The sequence below is a fragment of the Seriola lalandi genome, unplaced genomic scaffold, assembly GCF_002814215.2.
Source record: "Seriola lalandi dorsalis isolate HSWRI2012SDOR001 ecotype SW California unplaced genomic scaffold, Sedor1 jcf7180002054579, whole genome shotgun sequence".
In the NCBI taxonomy this organism is placed as follows: domain Eukaryota; kingdom Metazoa; phylum Chordata; class Actinopteri; order Carangiformes; family Carangidae; genus Seriola; species Seriola lalandi.
In genome coordinates, this window is record NW_019525132.1 from 106,781 (window position 1) to 132,180 (window position 25,400).

At 39.3% G+C, this 25,400-nt stretch overlaps 1 protein-coding gene across 1 annotated transcript in view; it reads left to right on the plus strand.

Annotated features, from left to right (window-relative positions):
- Window positions 1–25,400, plus strand: part of cacna2d4a (calcium channel, voltage-dependent, alpha 2/delta subunit 4a) — an 86,550-nt gene that overhangs the window by 56,760 nt on the left and 4,390 nt on the right. The window contains exons 29-37 of the mRNA XM_087177038.1: window positions 16,056–16,117; window positions 20,654–20,668; window positions 21,205–21,249; window positions 21,431–21,493; window positions 22,397–22,467; window positions 23,597–23,672; window positions 23,767–23,819; window positions 24,710–24,765; window positions 25,236–25,256. Of these exons, the coding sequence (XP_087033164.1) occupies window positions 16,056–16,117; window positions 20,654–20,668; window positions 21,205–21,249; window positions 21,431–21,493; window positions 22,397–22,467; window positions 23,597–23,672; window positions 23,767–23,819; window positions 24,710–24,765; window positions 25,236–25,256 (462 nt within the window). The remainder of the gene's footprint in view (window positions 1–16,055; window positions 16,118–20,653; window positions 20,669–21,204; window positions 21,250–21,430; window positions 21,494–22,396; window positions 22,468–23,596; window positions 23,673–23,766; window positions 23,820–24,709; window positions 24,766–25,235; window positions 25,257–25,400) is intronic.

The window sequence follows — 25,400 nt, forward strand, 5'->3', positions numbered from 1 at the left end:
AATACAGAGAGAGTGATAATACGAAAGAGTGAGAGCCAAGAGAGAGAGAGGGAGAGAGACAGAGAGGGAGTAGGAGAGAGAGGAAGGGAGGGCTAGGAGAAAGTAGAGAGACAGAGAGTGGGAGGTGGTGAGAGATATAGAGAAGAGGTTGGTTGAAAACAGATAAAGGTAGGAGGAAGGAGGAGAAAGAGAGAGGCAGAGGACAAGGATGGAGATGGAAGGGAGACAGAAAGAGAGATGCGAGAAAGAAAGCTGTAACAGTGGAGGGAGGGAGGAAGAGAGGGAGGGAGGGAGGGAGGGATCATCTGATTTCATTGAAGATGAGAATCTCCCTCTGCCTCATGGGCTTTTCTCCTCCCTTGATTTTTTTTTTCCTTTTTTTTTCTCTTCACGTCTCCGTCGCTCGGCTTTCATTTTCATTCTATTCCCAGTGGCAGCTCTCGTAACGACTGGCTTTTGAGCGTCTACGTGCGTGCATGCGTGTGTGTGTGTGTGTGTGTGTGTAGTGTAGAGTATGTTCGTGCACATGGCCGTATGTACACACCTTTTTGAATCTGTGCGTATTTAAGTTACTGACATTGTCTGGACAAAACTGTGGTCCCCACAACATAAAATATTAATGACTGAAGTTAAATCCCCAAGAAATTAAGTGAGTCAGTGCAATGTCCTCCAAGTTGTGTCTGTGGTGTGTGTTCGTTAGAGAAAATCATTGTGAAAAAGCAAAAAATGTTTCCTTTGGAAGATACCAATGACAATTTTTGAGATAGACAGAAACAGGGAGGGTAGGGCAGTAAAAGAGGAGGGGGGTGGGGTTGGGAGAATATTAACTGGTGGGGGGGACTGTGTGTTTGTTTGTACACAGCATATAATTACTTGGCTACTTCCTTATATGGACTGACTCAAAGTTGACACACACCCACACACACACACACACACACACACACACACACACAGTGCTGTTAATGAGCATGTGAATCATTTGGCACGGTTGGCGGCGTCTAAGTGAGAGACTAGTTGTTTACATAAGGGATCAAACCAAAACTTTTTCAACAGCCAAGCATCTTCTAATGCCTCTCTCAGGGCACCTGCATCGTCAAGACAAACACTCCAGGTGTTTTTTTATACTGTTCCTTTTCATAGCCTGCAAACCAGTTGTGGGATTTTTTTTTTCACTGTCTAATTTTTTATGTTATTTTTTATGACATGAAAATCCATGTTATGTAACCTTAACACTGCACTAGTCAATACTTTTTATATTAGCAGGGATCAAATATGACTTTGTGTAATGTGAAAGGCAGAGATGTCCCAAGCCAGTCTGAAAGATTGGTACTGGGCACCGATCCAGGCATTTTTGAATGGATCTGTATCAGCTAAGATAAAACAGTAATGGTATATATGATGCAGATCAACCTCATTTCCAGCTTCAGTAGATAGATGTTCTAAAAACTATGATTAAGCCACTGTACACCACCTATCCAGCTCCAAATACCAAACAGAAGTATAGCAGCTAGCAGGTGAACACAGTGGAGCACAGCAGCTGCTGAAAAGCCACATATCGCACTTAGTTGTTGGTGGAGACCAAAACAGAGTGAAAAGGAGAGTGAGTATTGGTCTTATATTCATCAGATGGCCATAAACATGACTCCAAAAGAATGCTAATGCTGCTCCCTGCTGGTTGTGTAGATAAGCAACTCTTTGCTAACAAATTCGCTATAAGAACTTTATAAGGTGATGACGTTGCCATTATGAATCTTAATCCAAATATTTAGATAAAAAAAATTGTCTGAATCCCAATTAAACCTGGTCCAGCCAGAGTCCGGAATCTATAACTGGTGTTACAAGCAAGTATGTAATATGTTCCATGTGACATTACCAAGATAATTGGAACAATTTAATGTATTATGGATTGCAGCCCTTCAGTTTACTAGTCAGCAACTACCTGTATACTTTCCTGAGTTTCCACACAACACTGTCTGTCACCAGGTCCAGGTTTTTGCACAGGCCAATTAAAACACCAGACTGGTCAGCTGTCCAACACACACTCACACTCACACACACACACACACACACACACACACACACACACACACACACACACACACACACACACACACACACACACACACACAGACACACAAATACAAACTGAATATGAGTCCTCTGGTTTCCTGTTCAAATGTGGGCACTGTGCTGGCTTCGCTGGTCTTGAATGTACTTCCTGGCAAACAGAAATCTATTTTAGCTGCCAGTAGCTGCTGCCAGTGCTGGCTATATAGGACACACTCAGTGGTAGTTAGAAAAGATGATTGGCTAGAATGACTGGAATAGCAGGGCAAGGTGCAATATGCCGTTGCACATAAAAGTTTTATTTTGTTGTCTATTATTGTTGGACATAATAATGTAGAAAGCATGTCTGCTTTTATAACAGTAAGGATAATGGCTGTGTGTGTGTGTGTGTGTGTGTGTGTGTGTGTGTGTGTTTGTGTGTGTGTGTGTGTGTGTGACGCACTCTTACTTACTCAGAGAATTTAATGCCAGGCTCAAGGACACTTGGTATCAAATATAGAAAACAGTTCATAAGCGCCTGCACTTTTTAAAATAGCCTAAATTTGTTTAGTTCATTATGTACTGACAGACATGTTTCAGCGCCTGCAGTTACCAACACAACTCACAGGGACAAACAGGTGTGTTAGTTAGTGCAAAAGTTAGTGCAAATGTTTCAGTTCGATCAGTGCCTCCAGATCTGACAGTTCACAAGCAATTTTCAAACACTTGGTTTAAAGTCTCATACTTTTAACATGGAACACTCTCTCTTATTCTCCTTAGGTGCTCTATTCATGATAGGCAAGAGAACGAACTGCTTCACGTCTGAATGAGCCATTGCTTTCCAATGGAGAGAGCAACCTTGTGGCAGCACTTGGATTTCACATCCCATTGCTGACTGAAAATTCAATCTGTTTCAACTATGACTTTGCTTTTCAGTGACCTTTCAGTTTATAGCAGATGAACAGACAGCTGTCTGTGATGTAACCTGAGAGCAATCCATGATGGATGAAAAGGATAAAAAAAGAGGTTTCTTGCACCCAGCCTTTCTTGATCATCAGATCATATATTTCCTATATATACAGTAATTGCCTCTGCAAGTTTTTGCTAGTTTTTCTCCACTTTGCCTCTGCACTGTGCTGCTACATCTGATCATGGCTAGGGCCTCGGCATTTGGGGGAAAAGATGAATCTGGAAAAGCAGTGGTGGAAAAACTGAGTTTATAAAAGTTAGTTTAATTCTATAAACAATAGTGTATAGACTGTGACTGGCCCAATCTCCTCAGGCAGCTCCTTTGAGACTTTGTCCACTGATTGAGAGGGAAGAGGTTTTTAACACCAGATAAGAGTGCGAGGTGAGCTTGATTTATTTGGTCCTCCAAGGGACGTGTCCACTTTTTCCGGGCTGGTTATGTGTCTGGCAAAGAGGCCTTCTGGCGTGGGGATCCATTCTAAGTGCCAACACCTCCTGCCAAGGCGACTTTTATGGCCGGTTCTGTTCCATCAATGATGCAGAAAATACGTGTTATGAAAAATGATTACTGGCAGTGGTTTGGAGGAAGTAAAGTATTCTTAACTTTTGTCTCTGGCTGTAATGTCTCACCCAGCATTACTCTAACAGATATACTCATTCCCCAGCCACAGGAACATTGGTTTATTTATTATCTAGGAGGCATGATTAAATCCCTGCACTACTTGCTGTTCATTACCTCTAGTATTGATGACATATGAATTTAAATTTAATCTGTTGCATTCATTATAAGTTGCTGTGTGAACTATATGCATATAGTATCTCCCCTTTCTGCACCATCTCCCTCTCCCCTCCTTTTCTCCTCTACCAGTTCTGTCTCTCCCCTCATCTCTATCTCTCTCCTTTACTCCGTTTCTCTTCACACTTACCCCCTCACCCCCTCACCCTCTCCCTCACTCTGTAATTTACTGTGCTATTGGGTGAGTGTCAGTGAAGATGAATTGGCTCTAGTCTTGTATTAACACCAGGCCTGGCCAGGCACATTTAGCACTACAACCACTAGTTCCTGCATAGAACAAGTGACTTCAAGGCACTATCCATCTTTTTACACACACACACACACACACACATGGGAAAGATATTGTATATGTCCATGGTTTTATCCCAGGAGTCATTTGTGTCTCTGTTCCCATTCATCAGCGTTTTCTATCATCCGTGAATCAGCCTCATATTGACCAGACAGTTTTATGGCCCTTTGGTCAATATGGTCAATGAGGATTGCTCCATTAGAAATCAATCATGTTTTAATTCACGCCTTGAAACACATTTTTCCAGACAGGGTTTATTGAATAGCCTATTGTATTCCCATTGCTTTTGCCTCTGTGTTTTTATTAATATATTTCTAGTATTCTTTTTCCTCTTCAGCTTTAAAGCCTCTCGGAACTGCTTTGTAAAGCACAGTATTGTATTAAAATTGGGCTAGAATATTTTCTGGCCTATCACAGTAATTTCACAAAAGCAAGTAATGTAACATGGACTGTATCCTCCAAGTGATTTAAATAGATTGATTCAAAGATCCAATGAAATGGACCTCAAACTGCATGAGTAACACACCCCAAACATTGTTTTTCTTCTGCGTTTTCTATCAAATCAAACTGCCACACCGTTTACATGTGTTTACACTTAACATTGATAACTACCAAATTTCCCAACTCAAAACACCCACCCAGTTTCAAAAGGAAATACATTAAAATGTCTCACCCAAAATCTTTGAACTTTTTCAAAAATTGGCGCAAAGAGGGGGCTAAAAAAGCAGCAAATTGTACATGATTTCTTAAAAGCTCCAGTGTTAGGAACCAAGGTTATTTTTCCAGGCTTTGGAGCACTTCCTCCAAACTCACAGAAGACATTAGTCAATCATTTTCACAGGCGTGAAGTAAGTAGAACTCTTCATGACCAGGATTTGTAAAATCTGTGTAGTGCCCCTTTAAGAAAACTGCTTTAGACAAAGAGGCTATTTAAATTTCCACACAGTCATTACACCTCACTTACTGAATATAAATTTGTTTCTAAAAAGTACTCACTTCTATACATATTATTATGTATGAATACCAACTTTTTAATTGTATTGTTAAAGGTTGAATTATTTTCTTAAAATAACTGAACAAGTAAAAATGACTGTGATTAAACAACAAGGTTGTTTAATTACAAGGCTTTTAACAGTGAAATTAGTATGCTAGTTTTTGAAACTCCATATTTCCTGAGTGCTGCTTCCCTTCTCCCCATCAGCAAACTCTTACAGCAAAGTGACATTTTGCTTTCCCTCCAACTGCACTGGTACTTATAGTAATCAGACGGCTGAAAGTGTAGCTAGAAACCTGACTAGATGGCCCCATATAGTCTGAACTTGGTTTCTGATGTATACCTACAACCTACAACACAAACATAAGTTATGAACTTGGTGACCTGGAAAACACTGGTCGTCAGTTGCCTTACATACTTGTTTTTGGAAAATTTGTTGAAAGTGAACATAGTGTCCAAGCCTCTTAGAAAAAAAGCAGCAGTTAACATGTGGGGATGACCAATAACAGGCCAATCTGAGGTCCTGACCTGTAATAGTTTAAGCAACTCAATGTTTGTAGCCAGCCTTGTCTGTTGTATTTCCCTGTAACACGCTATCTGTCACTGCAGTATAAATTAAGCGGTACAGTCGAAGGATTATGAAGTATTTTAGGTGCACAGACTCTCTCCCACACACACACACACACACACACACACACACACACTGACACAAAGTTTATCCCCTTGGAGAGTCTCATTAATTTGGCCGAGTTGATTTGTTCTGAAAGGCTCTGAATTCATCACAGCCAGACAGATGGTGGAGAGGGATTTCCTAGAGGAGAAGATGGGGGAAAGAGAGCGGTGTGGGACAGACACGAGACGCGAGAGCGAGGGAGAGAAAACAAGAGGAAAGTGGAAGGTGGAGAAGGGGGGAAAGAAAGAGAGAACAAAATAACAACAGAGCTGCACAGAGTAAAATGGAAAAGAGAAGGAGAGAGACTAGCAGCAAGAGACCAAAAGAAGAATGGATGGAAAAGAGAGAGGGATAATTGAGAGATAAAGAGGGGAGAGGTGAGAGAACGCCATCTGTCTTCTTAGAGAGATAGAAACAGGAGTAGAGAGAGGAGAGGGAGGAAATGGATAAGGAAGGAGGGTGGTGCAGATAAGTGATTTTAGGCAGATTTAATCTATTTCTTTCTCAGTTTATGTTTTCCAATGTAATTAAATGAATAGGTCAACATTTTTGGAAATATGCTTATTTGCTAAGAAGATAAAAATCAATCTTGTGTCTGTGGATTAAATACAGAGCTGGAGCCGGGATATGGTTAATTTAGCTTTGCATAATAATAACTGGAGGCAGTGGAAAACAGCTGTCCCAGCTTTGTCCAAAATAAAATAATACACCTATTAACACCTCTCCAATTCCTTAACGCTGCAATAATCAATATTTTTATATTAACGATGGAAAAAAACATGTAGTGCATGGAAAGTGAAAGGGGTTGCTAATAGTGACGAACACACATAACACCTGACTCTGCAGTTTCCCTCAACTCTACAGCATGTTTTAGGACATGATGGAGATTTTAGAAGCTAAAGAGTCATAATTGGCAACCTGCATTATAGCTGAAGATGCATAAATTAACAGTTTTTTTTTGTTTGTTTTTTTTAAATCAAAAACAAATAAGTGAATGTCCCAAAATTAACTTTTACTTTGAAATTCAGATACTTAAGTTAATACCTGAATAAAATTGGATTAGTGAGGTAACGAAAGAGGAGTGATCACACACAAAAAGACACACACTCAGCACCATGTTGATCAAAATTGAGTAAGTAATTGAATTTCATGACATATTAGTGCATCAGAATGTCGCCACTTTCCTTTCCTTTATTCCTTTTTGATGTGACAAAATTGCCTTGTTATGAGCACAAACTACCATGTTAACATTCAGAATAGAAGAAAGAGCAGAGCAGTTTGCCTTCACTGTTTCTTTCTCTTACACACACACATACACAGAGGAACATGTTTCTCCCTGTCTCTCCACTATGAATGATTTAGTGATCGTGCCTCCAACAGGCCTGCTCAAGAAGGCTGTGAAACTAGGTTAACTTAAGGTAGGCTCTGCTGACTTAAAAGGTCCACACACACACATCTGCCCAATGTCGACAGCATTTATTTCCATTTTAAAGAAACAGGCCACCCATTTAACACTCCATCACTTCTGCTCTGTCACCTTTACAATGGCAGAATCCTCCGTCCATCTTTCTGCTGTGTCAGTGGGTTTCACAATTTAAAAAAAGCATTAATACAGCTGTGTAAATTTATGTCTTAATTTCTCTTTTTTAGTGGTAATTGTTCCATAGTTAACACAGCCTTATTCAGTTTTTGTGTTTGTACTGTGTTTAATATGTGTTTAATTCAAAGCTAGTTAGTCCACTTCCTTTCTTTGAACTGGAAAATATCATGCGGCTCTGCCCGTGCATGCACCTCTGTCTGCATCCTTGACGTTCAAAAAGTTGCGCATGAGAAAGTGAGAGACACTTCTAGAGAGAGAGAGAGAGAGATTATGGTGAGAGAGAAGAGGAGGATGAGGGAGGGAGGTTGAGTCATCATCCTTTTCGTCCAATCCCAGCCCTCTGCCTGTTGCTTTGGTAACGTGATGTCAGTGCAGCCTCTGGTGAGTCCTCTGAGGTTGACGAGCTTCAGCACAGAGGTGTGTGTGCCTGTTTTCTTCTGCGTCTATCTTGGAGATGTCACAAAAACCAACTGTGACTTGACTTTGAAAAGTTCAGGGTCAAAGGTCATTTTTAATTGTTTATCAGCTATCATGGTTATATAAGTTCAGATCAGACGGATGTACGTCCATTTGGGTCTGTGTGTTTGTGTACCTGTGTGTACTGTTGTGAGAGTGTACGTGTGTGTATGTGTTTCCTTGTGTATGTCCATACATTTCAGCCTGTGAGTTTTAATGGCTCTGTGAGTGCATTTCTATGTTTTTCTTGCTTTTATTGCCTGTGCATGTGTGGACGTTTGTGTGTAGGTATGTGAATGTGTGTAGGCATGTGTATCTGTGTGCGTACTCAGACATCAAGGACTTTTATTCAAACTGAACATTATAATCAGCTGTTACTGAACTTTTTTTCTCTCTCTCTCTCACTCTCTCTCTCTCTCTCTCCCTCTCTCTCTCTCTCTCTCTCTCTTTCTCTCTGAGGGGTCAACCAGAATTTGCCATAACTCCTTTAACTGGCTGGAGCAGTGTTTGTTGCCAGGCAACATCAGTTTATTGAATGCTCTCCATCAGAAAGTCATGGGATCTGCTGAGGCTTTGGTGAACATAACTCTGCCACTTTTGGGAAACACAAACAGTATTTTTTATTTTTGAGTTGAAAGGTTACTTGGCTCTGTGCGTGGAGAGAGTTTCAGTTTTATCAGTGTATTGAAAAAGTGTGTGGGCTGTCGGATATTAGTCAGAAAAAGGATGCCCTCATCCAGAGTGACTTACAACTGTAGGAAAATCTTCAATTCCACCATTGCCAACAATAGAAGAAGTAACCTGAGGCCAGTTCTTCAGTATGAGAATAAAAACTGTTGTATAGATAGATTTTATTAAGTATACAAAAAAACAGTACAGAGCCTGCTGAATTACTGCTCAGTTAACATTTTTGCTGAGTAATTGCTTGATAGACTCAACCAACCAAATGAGAGAGGAATAATAACAAGACAATTACCATTTCTGCATGTTTAGGCTGATTTGTGTAATCAGTGTCAGAGCAGCAAGAAAGCAGAAAAGGTTCCAGTCAATAAGAAAAAGAAAAAAAAAGAATTGATTAAAGAAGTCCTGTTCACACTATGTAGCCATGCAGCTCAGCGTTATTGGACTTTGACGTCTCTGAGATCTTTTTTTTTTTGTTTTGCAAAGTGGCCTTCATTTATAATCTGTCAGAGTGCACCCATGCATAGTTAATTAAAGACTTGAAAGAGTTGAGAGCTTTATTTACTAATCGCACCACAACATTTGCCGGATTGATTAGTAAACACATGCCTTTATTTGATAAATACTACAAATACTATTGAGTCACCTTATTAGCCAGCGTCAAGAGTACAAAAGGAAGAACAGTGCTAAGATGTGTTCCTGCAAAATAATAAACATACAGTATATCCTTTAAATCATCACAGAAATTCCTTTTGCCCTTAATATTATTGTCAAGTTTGTATTTTTTATTCATACATTGTTCTTCTCTCCTCTTCTCTTCTATTCTCTTCTCTTCTCTTATCTGAAGCAAGATGCCGATTACAGTGTGATATGTTTGATGACAGATGTCGAGACCTTTGGAAACATTAATGTTTAAGATTAAGATTAGAACGGATGGGAGATTTAGTTTTGATGGGGTTAAACATTCACATATTAAAGAGGATGGAAAGAAAGAAAGAAAAAATGTTCTGAACTGCATCTCACTCTGTTCCATCTTTCTGATATATGTTTGACATTTTTTGATAAAAACTGTAATTATGTGTTTGTGTGTGTGTGAGGGAGCCAGAGAGAAAGAGAACACAAATGACATTTCTAAGTGAGAAAGCTATAATCTCTGTGAATGTCTGTGCTGGTATGATTGTGTCTTTGTCAATGTTGGTGTGTATGTTTGTGCATGACTGTGTGCATGTGTGTGTACAAGAAATCAGAAAAGACAAACAATAAAGAGAGAGACATGATAAGACTTTGACATTTGCTCAGATAAACAGTAATCTTGTTGTCCACAGTCAGTTCAAATAAAACATCAGACACTTTTAAGGCTTCAAACAGGGCACAAGGGCAGCAAAATACAGCTTTTGGGAATCTCTCGCTTTTGCCAATATCAAACGCACACATGAGAGTAGTTTTAATGCATACACAGGAAACACATAGCAGCTAAAATGCCTCCCTCTAAAGAGTTTTGTGGAGGCAATTAACAACATTAAGAGCCTCAGTAGATTACATTAGCAACAAGTTCAGGTGAGTTCTTTGACATTTTCCGGGTAATCATTAACTGAAGTAGAGTCACACTGAGCTACATAAATATAAAAGAAAAAAGTTATTACACCCTAGAATCACAAGACAAGGGATAGATTTGCATTGAAGATCAAATATCAGTGATATCCTTTGTATCCTCAGGTAAAGCAGGCTTAAAAATTCAGGGCGGGCAGTCACTTGATGAGTAGTGTTTTTATTAACAATAGGAAAGAACAAAATGAACAAAAATGACACTCAAGCTTTAATGAACCAGAATTATCTTTAAAATAGGTGTGAATTTTAAATTAAGAGCTCATACTATCTTAAAAAAACACACACATAATCTCTCCCCTCACCTCACGCAACAACCTCTCTTGTTGTCTCTACACTCAGACACAGACACTCACACAAATGTGAAAGAATGAGAAACACACACACACACACACACACACTCATGCACGCTCATGCACAACCATTTGATCTTGCTTGCTCTATTATTAATAGCCATGCTTGGTAGAAATGAAAAGGGTTTGCAACTCATAACATTATTAAAAATCAATTCATCCTCTTTCATCCCCTCTGCCTTTTGTCTTATCCCTTTCCTGTCCTCCCTCTTGTCCCTCTTCATCCCTCTATCATTCTCATACCACCTGGGCCACCTGACTCCATTACATCAATTAATCTGTTCCTTTCATTACAACGTCTGCACTCTGTCTGTGACCTTTCTGTGTGTGTGTGTGTGTGTGTGTGTGTGTGTGTCCTCCCTGCAGCCCATGCTGATTTCTTTTTTGGTTGCACATGTGTTTATGTGTGTCCTTTGCACCTTTGGTCCTGTACTCTCTTCTTCTCTCGCTTACTTCCTTGTTCCTTGATCTCCTTCCCCCTTTGTGTATTATATGAGCTTCACACATACATTACAAAAGTATACTGCTGTTGCACTGTGTGTCTGTGTGTCTGTCTGTGTGTGTGTGTGTGTGTGTGTGTGTGTGTGTGTGTGTGTGTGTGTGTGTGTGTGTATTAGTGTGTGTGTATTAGTGTGTGTGTATTAGTGTGTGTGTTTCCTATATATTTAGCCTCGATTCCAGGGTCTTGCTAAGGGAACCATCAGCACTAGCTCTGCTCACTGGTCATTTAACACAAACTGACCTCCTGTGCCACCTCGGCACAAAACACACACACACACACACACACACACACACACACACACACACACAAACATGCTAAACAATGTCAAAAATGTATGAACACACACAGGAACCCATTTATAGAACCTCACAGTCATCATTCTCTGTTTCAACCAAGTAAAACATACACCCTAAAAGGCATATGATTGTCTACAATAGATAGATAGATAGATAGATAGATAGATAGATAGATAGATAGATAGATAGATAGATAGATAGATAGATAGATAGATAGATAGATCGATCGATCGATACATAGATAGATATATAGATAGATACATAGATAGATAGATAAATAGATAATTCTATCACTCCTTTTTCCACCACCCTTCTCCCTTTCTTCTCCCTTTCACAGTCTGTCAGACAATTGACACTTGTGCTGCTCCATTTAGCAAAAGGCTAAAGCTGGTCACCTTTCTCTATCTCTTTCTGTCTCTAGTAAGCTTTAGTGACGTGACTATGCAGCCCTGTCTCCTAAAAGTAATGTTTATATCGTACTAACTGGTTTTGGCTAACGTGTTTTTTCCAGTCCACAACGTGCTATATTCTTGTACGCCATAGGAAGGTGCCTGGGGTACCAGACTAACCACGGAGATCAGGATCAGTGTCTTACACCCTACAATAGCTTTAGGCTACTAAAACAATTCCTGCTACATGTTACCACTGACTTTATCAGTCACTTTTAAGTCAGATAGTTCATAAGATATGTTATTACATACATTATTGTTTTTATTTATAACATTTATTGCTATACAAATAAAGTCTAATTGAGTGATGCATGAAGAAACATTTCCTAGTTACCTTGATATAAACACAAATTAAGAGTATATAAACTTAATTTTTAGGAGATAAAGTTATAAGGGCATGAGCTATACAGAATAGCCACATTTACACCTCATTTACAGCATTATTTTGGGAGTCTTAAAGGTACAGTTTGAATGCAATGATTTTAATATAATCAACAGTATTGTGATGACATGAATGACAATGTGGATGAAACTGTATATAATGCTTCATGTGCAACGATTATAATACATTTACTGTATATATCCAAATGTTTACAGCTTTCCTCCATTGACTTTAATCAGTTCTGCCAGCTATGCCATAAGACTGTATATACAGGAATACATTTATAACAAGTGTCACCTGCTTAGCCAGACGTGTACACTGTTTGTGCTTATGTATGATTATGTCTTTGTCTCCCCTTCACTCTGTCTGTATCTGTTAGTGTTCCTCTCTCAGGTTTTGTGGTTCCCCCTGTCTTCCTACCCGTCCATCTTTGTTTCTGTCTTCCTAAATTAATTGTCTTGCTCTATAATACATACACAGTATAAATATGCATATTCTGTTGGGCAAAATCCTATGAGACAATGATGCAGTAAAACTCATAGTCTGTTTACCCTTGTTCCAGTCCCCCTTTTCTTTCTCACACATTCTTTTCTTCCAATCGTTCGCAGTTCACATCCCTCCGTCTCTCATCCCTCTATCTCGTTAGTGTAATAACCAATTAACTCTGGCTCTTGGTTGCTCAAATTTTTTATTTATTTCTTCATTAATTCATTTCCTTTTGAAAGTGCACTCCACTGTGATTGGCAGCTCACACTAATTGCAACTCAGACTGTGAGTGTACAAGATATGTTCTCGCACAAGCACACACTGACACACGCACATATTATGGAAAAAAACAACTCTTACAGCACACACACACACACACACACACACACACACAAACTCATAGGGATCAGTGTGATGGTTTTAATTAGATTTGGCCTATCAGCCTCCAACTCAGAAAGGGAGAGAAGGCAGATTACTGCTGTTCTCCATAATGGCCTTCCAACACTTTAACTGAGATTATGCTGGAGGGAGAGGACTTCAAGGTCAAAACACCAGAAAAGTGCTTTTGAACAAATATAAAGGCATTAATTTAGCATCCTTACATATGATTTTTCCACAGATGCACTCAAAAGCCCTCAATGTTGAAAACTAACAGAGTTCTACCACAGTCTGTCTGTAGATTTTAACATTTTTGAAATTTTGAACATTCATCCTAGAGCCACTGTATGAACAGATAAACAACTGCTCAATCAGCGTAACAGACTTCTATGTGTACATGACTGATTACAGGCTGATTGCAGCCATGACTCAGCATCACGACTGATTTTCAAGAGATTGGACGGAGTCCATGACGCACACACAGACACATACACACACACACACACACACACACACACACACACATACACAAGCCAAATATGCATACAGACGCTCACAAACTGAAACACACACCCTCAGACAGAACATGTCAGAGGCTTTTCCTTTTAATATCCGGAATGATCTCCAAATGGACGTACAGCTCAGTTTATTCTTGCCATCAGCAATCCATAATTCATTACCTAATAGTATTTTACAAGCATAATTGAGTGAGTTATGTTCAGCCAATAGCTCCGACCACAGCTGCCCCTACAGCTTTCATTTTTTTACCTCACAACAGTAACGTAACTTGGCCAAAAAAGGAAAACTACTGTTTTGCAGGCTTGGTGTTGACTCTGAGAGACTACAAAACCCAACTTTCTTGTAGAAGTGAATGGAAACCAATGACTGCCTTGAATAGATTCAAATTCCTAAACTACAGTAGCCTCGTTTTGCAGGGCTATGGCTACTATTGTGTATACAGAGGTCTTGTCCTCAGTAATAATAACAGGTAATGAAATAATGAAGAGTTTACTTTCTATGATTACATATATATTACACATGTTGGGCTTTTTAAGACTTATTGTTTGTCAAAAACAAACTATCTATACTATATCCGTATGACCAGCCCTTTCTCTCTGCTTTCTCTTTTTCTCCCTCACTTCTACTGTCCCTTATTCTTCCTCTTCCGTCCTGCAACCAGACCAACCCCCCACCCCACCACCCATAACGAATGCTTTTCATAATAAAGCCTTTTTGATGCCTGACTCCATTACAGTAACTATTCCACGCTCTGTGTTTATTATGGTACATGATGGTGTGTATGTGTGTGGTTGTGTATTAGTGCATGCTCTCATGCTGTATACAATATGTGCACCTATACTGTGTGTGCAAGGATGTGTGAAAGTAGTGGTGCGTGTGTGTGCAGGCATGTGTGTTTGTATGTGTTTTGCATATTGTGAGACTTGCCCTGAGTTGTTGTATAAAGCATGCTGGGAGAAAAACGCTGAATCTTTGATGCTAATATGAAGTGTCATATCTTCCTTTGCAATGTGTGTGTATTTGTTGTCTGTGTGGGTGTATACAGTATGTGTGCACTGAGAACTTATGCAATTACAGTTTCTTTTAGCATTACCACGCTGACTGAAATGCTGACGGACTTACAGCTCTAAGCTGACACAAGCAATTGCTCTACCGCCATGTGTGTATGTGTGTGCGTGTGAAACATGTGCACACACTAATGCTAGGCTTAATATTCTGTGACTGAGAGTGCTATGTTGTAGGCAGAGGTTGAACACACAAATGTGCACACACAGACACATGAACACACACACTGTCTAAGAACAGCCGGTTCACACAGCATTGTGAGCTGAGGCTCAGAAGGCCAGTTACTGTAAAGGATTTTCATAATTTGAGTTGAGAAGGCAGAGCTGATCTGTACAGCAGGTCTTCTTCTGCTCTTTCAGCCTGGGGGCTGAGAGAGAGATATATAGTCTCTCACCCTGGGACATTAACCAGCTCATTAATGTTCTTTCTTCTAAACTGCTGGAATTTAAGTTTCCCTCCATTTATAGTCCACAATTGCTTCTACAACCATTACTACTAAAGGAATCACTAGCACTTAAACTGCAAATATTATCTCTCTCACACACACACACACACACACACACACACACACACACACTGCAGATGTGATTCCTAATACTACTCATTAGTGATTCTGCTATTATCACTACTACTACCATCTAAAACTAGTGTAGTTCTACCAGTATAAAAAAAGGTTTGCTTACCATTTTTTTCTGGAGGTTTCAACTGTATTCAACAGCCTTAATCAATTTGATTCTTAGTTTCTAAGCCAACAAAGACAAGAAGTGTTAAAAGTGCAATTAGTTAAATCATAGATAGGTAAAGCCAGGAAGCACCACATTGCTCCTTTAGTTAATTGTTTCACTGTCCATGTAATAATTATTTTTGCCAGACCCAAATTTTTAATTCAAGTGTAGTATTCATTTTTACAACCAAAAATGTTATATAGCCACAATACAAGAAACTCACATCATATGTAACTAACTAACAAGAATAGAGGATGGATACAAAGGTAGAGAGTACAACAAAAAAAAATGATACTAATACTGGAAAGATCATGCTGTGTAGCCACAGGAGGTGTACTTTGTTTTCTTCCTACTTCCATGTCGTTGCCATGACACTTTCAGCATGTGCTGATAATGTCTGCAGTGGACATTTGCCTTTACTAGACTGCGGCACTTTGGGATTCAAAGCCTAAATCTCAGCAGTGTTCTAGCAGGGGTGGTACCCTTCTTCTGTCCATTTATGCACAAATACATCAACATAATCAAACAACTATTAAACAAATCATACTCGTTACCCTCTACGTCTATTTTCTATCTTTCCTTACCCTCCACATGTCCCTCCTCTTCATTCCACTTACCTTTCTCCTCCCCCTGCTTATCCTCGCTTCTACCTTTTCCATTTAACTCTATTCATTTTTTATGTTCAGGTTCATTTTACTGTTCTTAATTGACCTCTGTCTCTCTGTGTGTGTGTCTCTCTCTCTCTCTCTCTCTCTCTCTCTCTCTCTCTCTCTCTCTCCCTCGCTCTGCAGCCATCGGCATCCAGATGACTCTGGCCATGATCGAGTCCAGATTCTGGGCCATCACAGTACAGGTAAATGCATACTGGCTGAATGTGAGTCAAGTTTATCACCATAAATTGTACAGAGACAGACCTCTCACTGAATGAATCCTTTACAGTTTCTCTCTCAGGAGTTTAAATCCAAAATGAGAATTGTGAAACTGACAAAAGGATGAACAAAGAAAAACCAACCCTTGAAAATAACTATTAGCTGGCCTTTATTTATAGTCACTTGCAACTTTCCTTTTTCAAAATAGTGATATTTAACAGTCAACACCATCTATATTTTAAACTATGAGTCAGCTACCACTGTACACTCTTTGCATGCTATTATTGCATTATTGCTTTTCACATTTGATTTATATTGTTTTGATTTTATTTCTTAATGTCCTCCATAAAGATTTGAAGAGCGTATGTTTGATTTCAACCTGTAAGCATGAATTAACTACCCTGAATCAACACAGTCCTATGAGTGAACATGAAGCTGTTCAGTATCTTGCAGGAGAGACATGGCTATTGGTTGTCTGCTTCAAGGCTATATTCAGGATTATCCCTTTAAACCACCAGCCCACACTGAGACAATATATTACTGTATGACAGGGATGATTATAGGTTCTTTTTCTGCTCCATTAGTTGGTAATTACTGCATTTAAACTTTGTTTAATCCAAAGCTCAATGCAGTGTTTTCCATATCGCTGCTCCCACTATTAAAGGACTGCATACCCTGCCTTAAACATTAGTTTGAAAAAATGAAATGTCATCATTACAATTGTTTTCAGCGTCTATTTTGTGTGCTGCTCAGAGAATTTCATCAGCCCTGGTTCCCGTGCAGTGTCCTTTGTATTCCTCCGCACCTACAAGAAAACATTTTATTCAGGGAAAGCTTGCTTAATTTGGCGTTACACCTTTGCTGATGGCTTGGCCGTTCTCCCCTCTCTGCTCCCATGGCTGTAAATGACAGCAGTTAAAAGAGCATTAAGGCTGCTGGCTAGTCATTAAATGATGGATAGCTACCACCGCCAGCGACTCCCAAATGTGTGTGTGTGTGTATTCATGTGTCTTTGTGGAGGTGTGAATAATAGAGTACTGTATATGTGTACGTGTCTATTAATGTTAGTGTGTGTCATGTTGACAAGGACCATATGCATGACCATCTGTGCATGAGTATGTTGTTACATCCATATCCCTCCACTAAGAACTCATTAGAACCATTTGCAGCAGCCTTGTTATCCACTAGATTTATGCTACGTAGAAAATCTCTATCATATCCATTTACTGTGTGCACTTTCGACTTCCTCCTCTCCTGCCTAAAGTCACAATTTTCTCCCTTCCTCCTTCTCAGTTCTTCCCCTTCTTCTTTTGTTTTCTTCAACACTTTCAGTCTTCCTCACCTTTCTCATCTCCTATGCTCCCATCTTCTTTCCACACCTCCTCCCCTCAACCCACCCTCCTCTCAGATAGCTTACATAATCATATTATCTTCCTGTCATGTACTCACTGTCAGGCAACTTTATTTTATAGGGTTTCTGTGTGTGCGTGCGTGCGTGCGTGTGTGTGTGTGTGTGTGTGTGTGCACTGTCAGTATGTGCTTGCCTTGACTGTGTGTTCATATGTGTCCATCTGTGCATAGATGTGTGTGTGTTTGGGTGAAATCCTGTGTACAGTCTATTTTAAGTGTTCAGATCCCTTGAGGGTGAAGATACTGAACCTACTGTAAATCCTCATTGAAATATCTGTATCCAAGAGGAAGTACAATAACCACAATAACCAGTCACATGGCAGCCACAACCATCAAGCTAAAATAGACAAATAAATCAATAATTGATTAAGAAACACATCATATACTGTTTGTTCTGTAGGTGTGAATGCAGTGTTAAAAAGGACACATATACTGTATGTCTTCGATTACTTTTAATTGTCTTTAAATGAGATAATGCCACTTATCTGTTGCAGATGAATTGTGTTGCAGAAAAGTTGCTACAAGCATTGAACTCATTGTGTTTACACATTGTTAATGATTCATGCGCCCAAATAATTGGTTTGCTTTAATTACTAACAACATCAAATTAGCTTCATTGTATGTGTTTGAGAGAAAGAATGGTGGCAAAGACCTGTCTACATAGTCTGCGGATCTCAGTGAAGGAGTTATGTAAGTCGTAGAAATCCTGTCTGACCTTATAGCTACAGGATAAAGTTGACTAGCTTAAAATAAGATGTTATTAGCTGATGAATTATGAATCAGTGAGGGTAAGAATAAAGCATGAGCTTCCATCTAATGGGAATCAGTCAGAATGTTAATAGGAAAATGTTCTGACATCACTGTACAGCACACTCTGCTCCGTCTGCTGTCTGAGTGTGTGTCTACATCTGAGGTGTTTAGAAATAGTGTATGTGGATGAGAGCGTGAAAGACAGTGAAAGAGACAGAAACAAGTATAAATACAAAGGGAAAAAAGACATCGGGGCACTTCATTGTTTTGCTCCGCTGATGCATTATGTCGCCATCTTGGTCAAATGTGAAAGCCCACAATTCTGTAAAGATATATCACATTAAAATATTCAGGGTGAATCCTACACTGTAATGTGCCGTATGTCTCTGACAGTCCTCTGCTGATATATTTTGTCTGTCAGCGAGTGGAGATGTAGTGAGAGTAATGGGAATCAGAAGATGATAGATTTTTTCCTATTCACATCCTGGCATGCTCTTTATCTCACAGAGAAGACTCAGCTGTTTTCCTTTGCCTATAATTCCATGTTTGTTAACTCTGTGCATGCATGCTGTGTTTATGTGTTTGTGACAGCAGTCCACTGCAACTTTTGAAAATGTTTTATCTTAAGAAACTAAGTAGCTTTCTTCAAAATGTATTTATGTAATTTGATCATTTTTAAAACCAGGGTTTATGTCATAGCAAAGCTCAGTATGGAATAATATATATAATATATAATATATATATAATCACCATCACCTTGACTCCCCCTGGAGCTCCTAGATGAGACACATTTACCAACGCAGGAACTGAGGGAACAGCATCTTACCCACTGCTAAGATTTAGAAAACTGGCTCTGACACTGGAGGAAAAGAATTTATATGAGATGTAGAATTGTTGCTTAATGAAGAGGCAATATTGTGGTGATAACAAATTAGCAGTTTTAATTTTAATTAATTAGCAGAATTAACAATCTGAGAATTGACTGAGAATTGACGGATAGTCCCCGACACACAAAATGCCCCTCAGATCCCCTCAGTGTGGGGGGTCATGCACTCAGGCCTGTACCGTTCTGGTGGTGTACTCGCCCACTTGTTGAGAATATGGTGAGGGATGATTCATCTGACTATATCACTTTTTTCCACATCTGTGTAGACCAGTGCTGCTGGTTTTTGCACCATTAAACTCTCAAATGTGCATTTGTCTTTGTAATGATAGGTGCACTGCAACACTACTATAATATTCCTCTCTATGTAACTGTTGATGGACTATTCTTGCTGACAGTCTGATCACATCCTGCATCAACCTTCTCAGTCACCTAAGGAAGACCTTCTCTTCTGTTTTTCCTCACATATGGGACTAATGCACAAGCATCAAGGTCATCAAATGTGCTGTTGACGACAATGTCTGGCTCCATTTACTGATATCTGTCTCATAGATCTAAATGCAGGTGTCACTTTAGTCAAAGTTTCTATTGAAACACTGGCCAGATCAGCTGTCTTTAGCTTCTGCCATCCGTGCCCTGACTAAATTGTTTAATTGTACCATGCAGTGCACCTGTGTGGAAGCATCTGCATTTGTTATGTTTCTCATAACAAATGCAGACTCATTTACTCAGGTTTTTTCTTTAATTTGTCACCCATCTGAATTTAGTTTCCCCGCAAATTTCTTCCCTCATCAAACCATGCCATTTGCCCTTAGTGTCTGGGGAAGAATCATCATTTCTGTCAGTCCACTCACCGAATTATAGTTTATTTCAGGAGGCAGTGATGGGAAGCAAGAGAGAAAGACTGACACTTTGCTGTAATAGGATTGAAAAGGATGACAGATTGTCTCATTCACACTTCGACACGCTCTATATAGCCTGACCATGATTCCAATGACATATTGTCCATAGACCCTAACCCACACGTACTGTACACATAAGATGACCATAAAGTGAAGAGGAGAACTGATCACATTTTGTCTCATGGCCAGTCCACACATGAAGAACAGAACTGTTAGATGTAAAAATGTACAGACAGTGTTGACAGAGAAAAGTTTTTATATTATGGAAAGTACACTTATATTAATAAAGGGCAGTTTAGCGGAATGCAAGGATACAGACTTTGTTTTTGACCTTGTTCTGGACTGCTTGAAAACATCATTCATTGAGGAAAGTCTGGAGTCTTTTGTCCCTTTTTGAAACATGTTCTTTGAGAAGATGATGGCTTTGTCAACAGCAAACAAACAGTGACAGAGTGAGAATGAAGACAGTGTAGTCATTGCATTGACTTACACATCATTAACTGAAGTAATGTTTCCCTCTTTTTTTTCATGCTCTCGTTTTGTCTCTCTTTGTTCCTCTCCACGCATCGTCTCAGCCAAATGACACAGATGTAAGTCTGATAATTTTCCCTCTCTTCATTTTTCAAAACATCACTTTACTTTTTGTACAGAACCAAATTTAACATTTTCACAGCACCTGCTGAGCTCTGTGAAGTCAGCTTCACACCCCAGTTAAAACAGATCACACACACACACACACACACACATTCATCCAGGCAGTCGCAGATATGCAGAAATTAAACGTGCACAAACTTGCAAACAAGACACCCAGGAGCACATCTCAGGTAGTCAAGACATATCGCGCACAAATTAACGCCTTCTCACCAACACTGACGCTTTTATTTTTTTTCTTTTGACATTGACACATGTTCAAGCCTAACACCTCCGCAGAAAAACACAGACAGAGCATGTGTTCAATCGTTTCCTCACACACACAAACATGGCCTCCTTTATGCACACAGACTCATCAGATAATAACACCTCTCACACTCGCAGTCATCACTTTCACCTATATTTTGTCAGTGAAAATCTAAATTGGAAATGGTGAAACACATTGCAAACATTTTCTCCTCTTTCTGTTCTCCAGTGCTCTAACATAGAGGGGATTTGTCCTCTTCGTTGTGACAGCATTGTGAGTATATCAAGCCAGCATGTATTTGCGTCGTCGTAATATCTGGGTGTTCAGGCTCCCGGAAACACCAAACTATGTTATTTAACTGTATAATAATTATATGAATTATTGTTATCTTTGTCCTTTATGTTTGACACAGATCTTTTGCTTTCTCTGTCTCTGTCTCTTTTTCACATCTCAGGATATCGACTGCTTTGTGATTGACAATAATGGCTTTGTCCTAGTTTCGAAACAGCGCAATGATGTGAGTTCACACACAAAGCCACACACACACTTGCACAGACAGAGATAATTTAGCTGGAGTGCTTTTTAGTCTTTGACTTGATTCTTTGAGAACTTTACACTTGTAAATATTCATCATAAAGCAAGAAAAGAAGCTTGCTTGGAATATAGATCCAAACCGTTCTGTGCCTATTATTTAGAAATACAATTATACATCTCACAATCACTTAAATCTTCCCTGTGGTCACTGTGGTCTTTATGTGTAATGTGTTGAAGGTTTTAATTTAATTCATCTGAGCAGACAAACAAGAAATATATAAAAGAAATAAATTGTTTATAAACAAGAAATATATTCCCAATCATTCTGTAATTGATTAGAGCAAACATTTAGGTTTAAGCCTGGCTCTGGTGTTTTTAAGGTTTAAGTGAAACCATAATAAAGGAATAGTTTGTGATTTTGGGAAATACTCTTGTTCACTTTCTTGCCAAGAGTTAGATGGGTTTCTGCTTGTTGCCTGGCAACGTCAATGGTGATGACAAGGCTCCACAGAATTACTGTGAGTCGTTTATACACTTTGGTTTCTGACAGATTAAACAAAGGAGATATAATGTTCTAATAAGTGAAGTTTCAGAGACGGTCGTACACGGATTTTGTCAGGATACTTGTTGTGGCCCACATCTGCCGACCGCATTTAATAGAGACTCTCCAGCAATATCATGTGAGATAACATACATTGCGAACCAACACACAATATAACACCCATGAATTATTAATCACGTAGTTCACTCTGAGGTGAGAGTGGGAAGGATCAACACCAAGTAAGGGATTTGATATTCCCTCTGTCAGTTTATCATGACAGAAATTTAATAAGTTCACACAATTCATTTCACACAGAGTTTATCTGGCTTATCTCTTTCCTGATAGGCGGGGAGGTTCTATGGCGAGGTTGACGGATCAGTGATGACCACACTGATCAGGATGGGCATGTTCAAAAGGTAATACCTGTCATCACCTGAGGAACTATTTTAAAGTTAGTTGAGTGTCTGTCTGTCTATCCATCTGTCTGCTTCTCTGTCTTCTCTATCTGTTACCTAAGAGCAGGGAATTGCCTTGTACTGAACAGGCCTGAATCTCTGTGGCTCGAGGCTGAAATGTTCTCACTGTTTTGCAAATTAAAGTGCTATTTTATGCATCCCAGTGTCTCATACTTATAATACGATGCATTTGAAACTGGCTTATGAACATGATTACATGTCACCCCGATGCTGTATTACAAATTAACCAGGAGGTCGGCCTGTAAATGTTTCCTACTTTGTTTTTGGTTGTTAGTCATCTAAGCCTTGCATCAGTATGCATGTGAGACCATAGCCTAGAGGCTGTTCTTTACTCTCATTATAGAGATTCAAAAGCTTTGTTTTTATGCTATAGTCCCTGCTTTGTGTTCTTCTCTCTTCATGTCGAGGGAAGGTAATTCACCCATCTTGGTGTTTGTGGTATAGATATCCCTGCTTTCCCCTTTTGCTCCCCTTTGAGCTTCTTCGGCTGCTCTGGATTTTTTTTTTTTCCCCCTCATATTTTTTTCCCGTCTTTTATGTTTGAAATCTCATGAGTGATGTGCTATTTTTAAACAGCTAAAAGATTTCGTCATGCTTCATTTGACACAGGATATTACATAACTGGTTTTGAGCATGCATGAACTTCAGTGGCTGCATGTGTGTGTGTGTGTGTGTGTGTGTGTGTGTGTGTGTGTGTGTGTGTGTGTGTGTGTGTGTGTCTATGTTTCCAGTGGATGTGCATACATCTGCGAGATTGTATGTATATTTATGTGTTCTTGTGCTTCTATCTGCATAAGGACCAAATATAGTCAGCTGAAAAACAAGAAAAGGTTGAGACACTGGGTCAAACCTCTGCTTAAAAAGGAAAGTAATTCTGGCACAGAGATGATTTTCTTTCTGGTTTCCTTTTTTTCTAAGTTAAGTTAGGGATCAGGACTTGTACAAAGGTTAAGCTCAGCCATTCAGTGCTGTGTGTAATAGTCTGCCGGGGGGTCAAGAAATCGATGTAAGTCAGTGAAATACTGCCAGAAGAGCAACACCATGTGCTTTTGTGTGTGTGTTTCCTCAGGGTGTCCTTGTTCGACTACCAGGCCATGTGTAAGATGAACTCACACTCTGTCAGCAGCTCCCGTCCACTCCTCAGCGTATGTACAGCAAACTCACTCTGTATACGATGTTATTACCACAATGGTCCAATCAATTCTGCAGTAACTATAATCTATCCATCTATCTCTTCAGCCTTTCTATGGTTTGGCTTCAGCACTCAAGTGGTTCCTCTCCAACTTCCTACTGTAAGTGTTGCTAAGGGCAACCAGAATTGACTGTTGCAAAATATAGCTGATTTTTGTTCAAATTTTCTGTAATTTTTGTGGAAAGTTTGTTTCTTGGTTGGCAGCACTGTTACCGTTTGCACACAAAAAAAATCACAACGTGTAAAAAAGTGAAAATAGAAGTGAATTAAAAGTGAAATACATAAAGATGTATCACAGGTGTATTACTTTGAAATCCATTTAATTATTTGGTCTTGTTTTGATATATGTTGTTGGAGCAAGAGATGTAGCTTATCCTTATAAGCGACCAGATCTTCATGTTACAGTACATTAGCATTATTATATTACATAATAGTTATTTACTAAAGTAATCAAAAACATTAAAGGAATAGATCAACATTTTGGGGACAATCCCTGTTGCTTTCTTGCTGAGAGTCAGACACAAAGATCAATACTACGCTGTTGTCTGTATGGCACATTTGAAGCTATCACCAACATTAAGTTAGTTTAGCACAAAAACTGGGGGAAACCGCTAGTTTGCCTCTGTCCAAAGATAATCCTTCCCCTGGCAAGGGGAAGGGTTTAAAGAGGGTCCCCTGTTTATTTAGGATAACAGCTTCGGTTTTTACTGTAGTGACTTGGAAGAGCTGAAGTCACTTGATACATCCAGCAGCTACATTAAAAAGAACAGGTTAGTTATCCAGTTAAGACAAAAACAGCGACCAAAGCTTCCAATTACTGCTGAATAACTTGAGGACCCATTTTAATATTCCCATGACACAACTTTGGGTCCTGGCCCAGTTTTTGAAAGCTGCATGCAATCTGCTGGCAATCTGCTTTTGGTCTATAATGAAAGCCGCCTAATTGACTCCCTCTCTCTGTCCACTCCCCTCTTCTCTCTTCTTCACAAGGTTTCTCTTGGAGTTTAATATCTGTGGCTTGTGGCACATGGAGCATTTTGCTGATGGTAAGCTCATATGGCCAGTAAGGGTCTAAGCATCTTTATTACAAATTATGTATATTTTCATTACATCATTACAACCCTCAGAACAGATCTGAGTTGCTGCAATATTCGCTTTATAAAGTAATAACAATTATCATTTATCATAAATTAATCTAAAAGACATCCATTACAAAACAAATTAACAAAAGTGTAGTAAGTCTGGCCTTTACATCATCATCATTTTCATCATCATCACTGTCACCACAAACATGTCAAAGTAATGACAAACATGCATGGTGTGTCAGTTCAATACCAGGAGTGTGTGTTGTGTGTAACATTGGTCACCAGTCTGAAGGTCATTATGCAATAATAACATTGTGTCCTTTGATCCCCTTCCCCCACCTCATTACTCCACCTGTCACTTATCTGCTCTACCTCCATATCATCATCATCATCATCATCATCATCATCATCATCATCATCCCTCCATTCAGCCAAGCCATCTTTCAGCGTGTGTGAGTATCTGTCTATAGTGTCTCTGAGGAGGATCACAGTTCAGTGTGTGTGTTCAATGTGTGGTGTAGTGTTTGTAGTATACTTCAAACTAAATAAAATTTGGTGTGTCCAATTATGTAAGTAGCTTTCAGTGGGAACAAGCA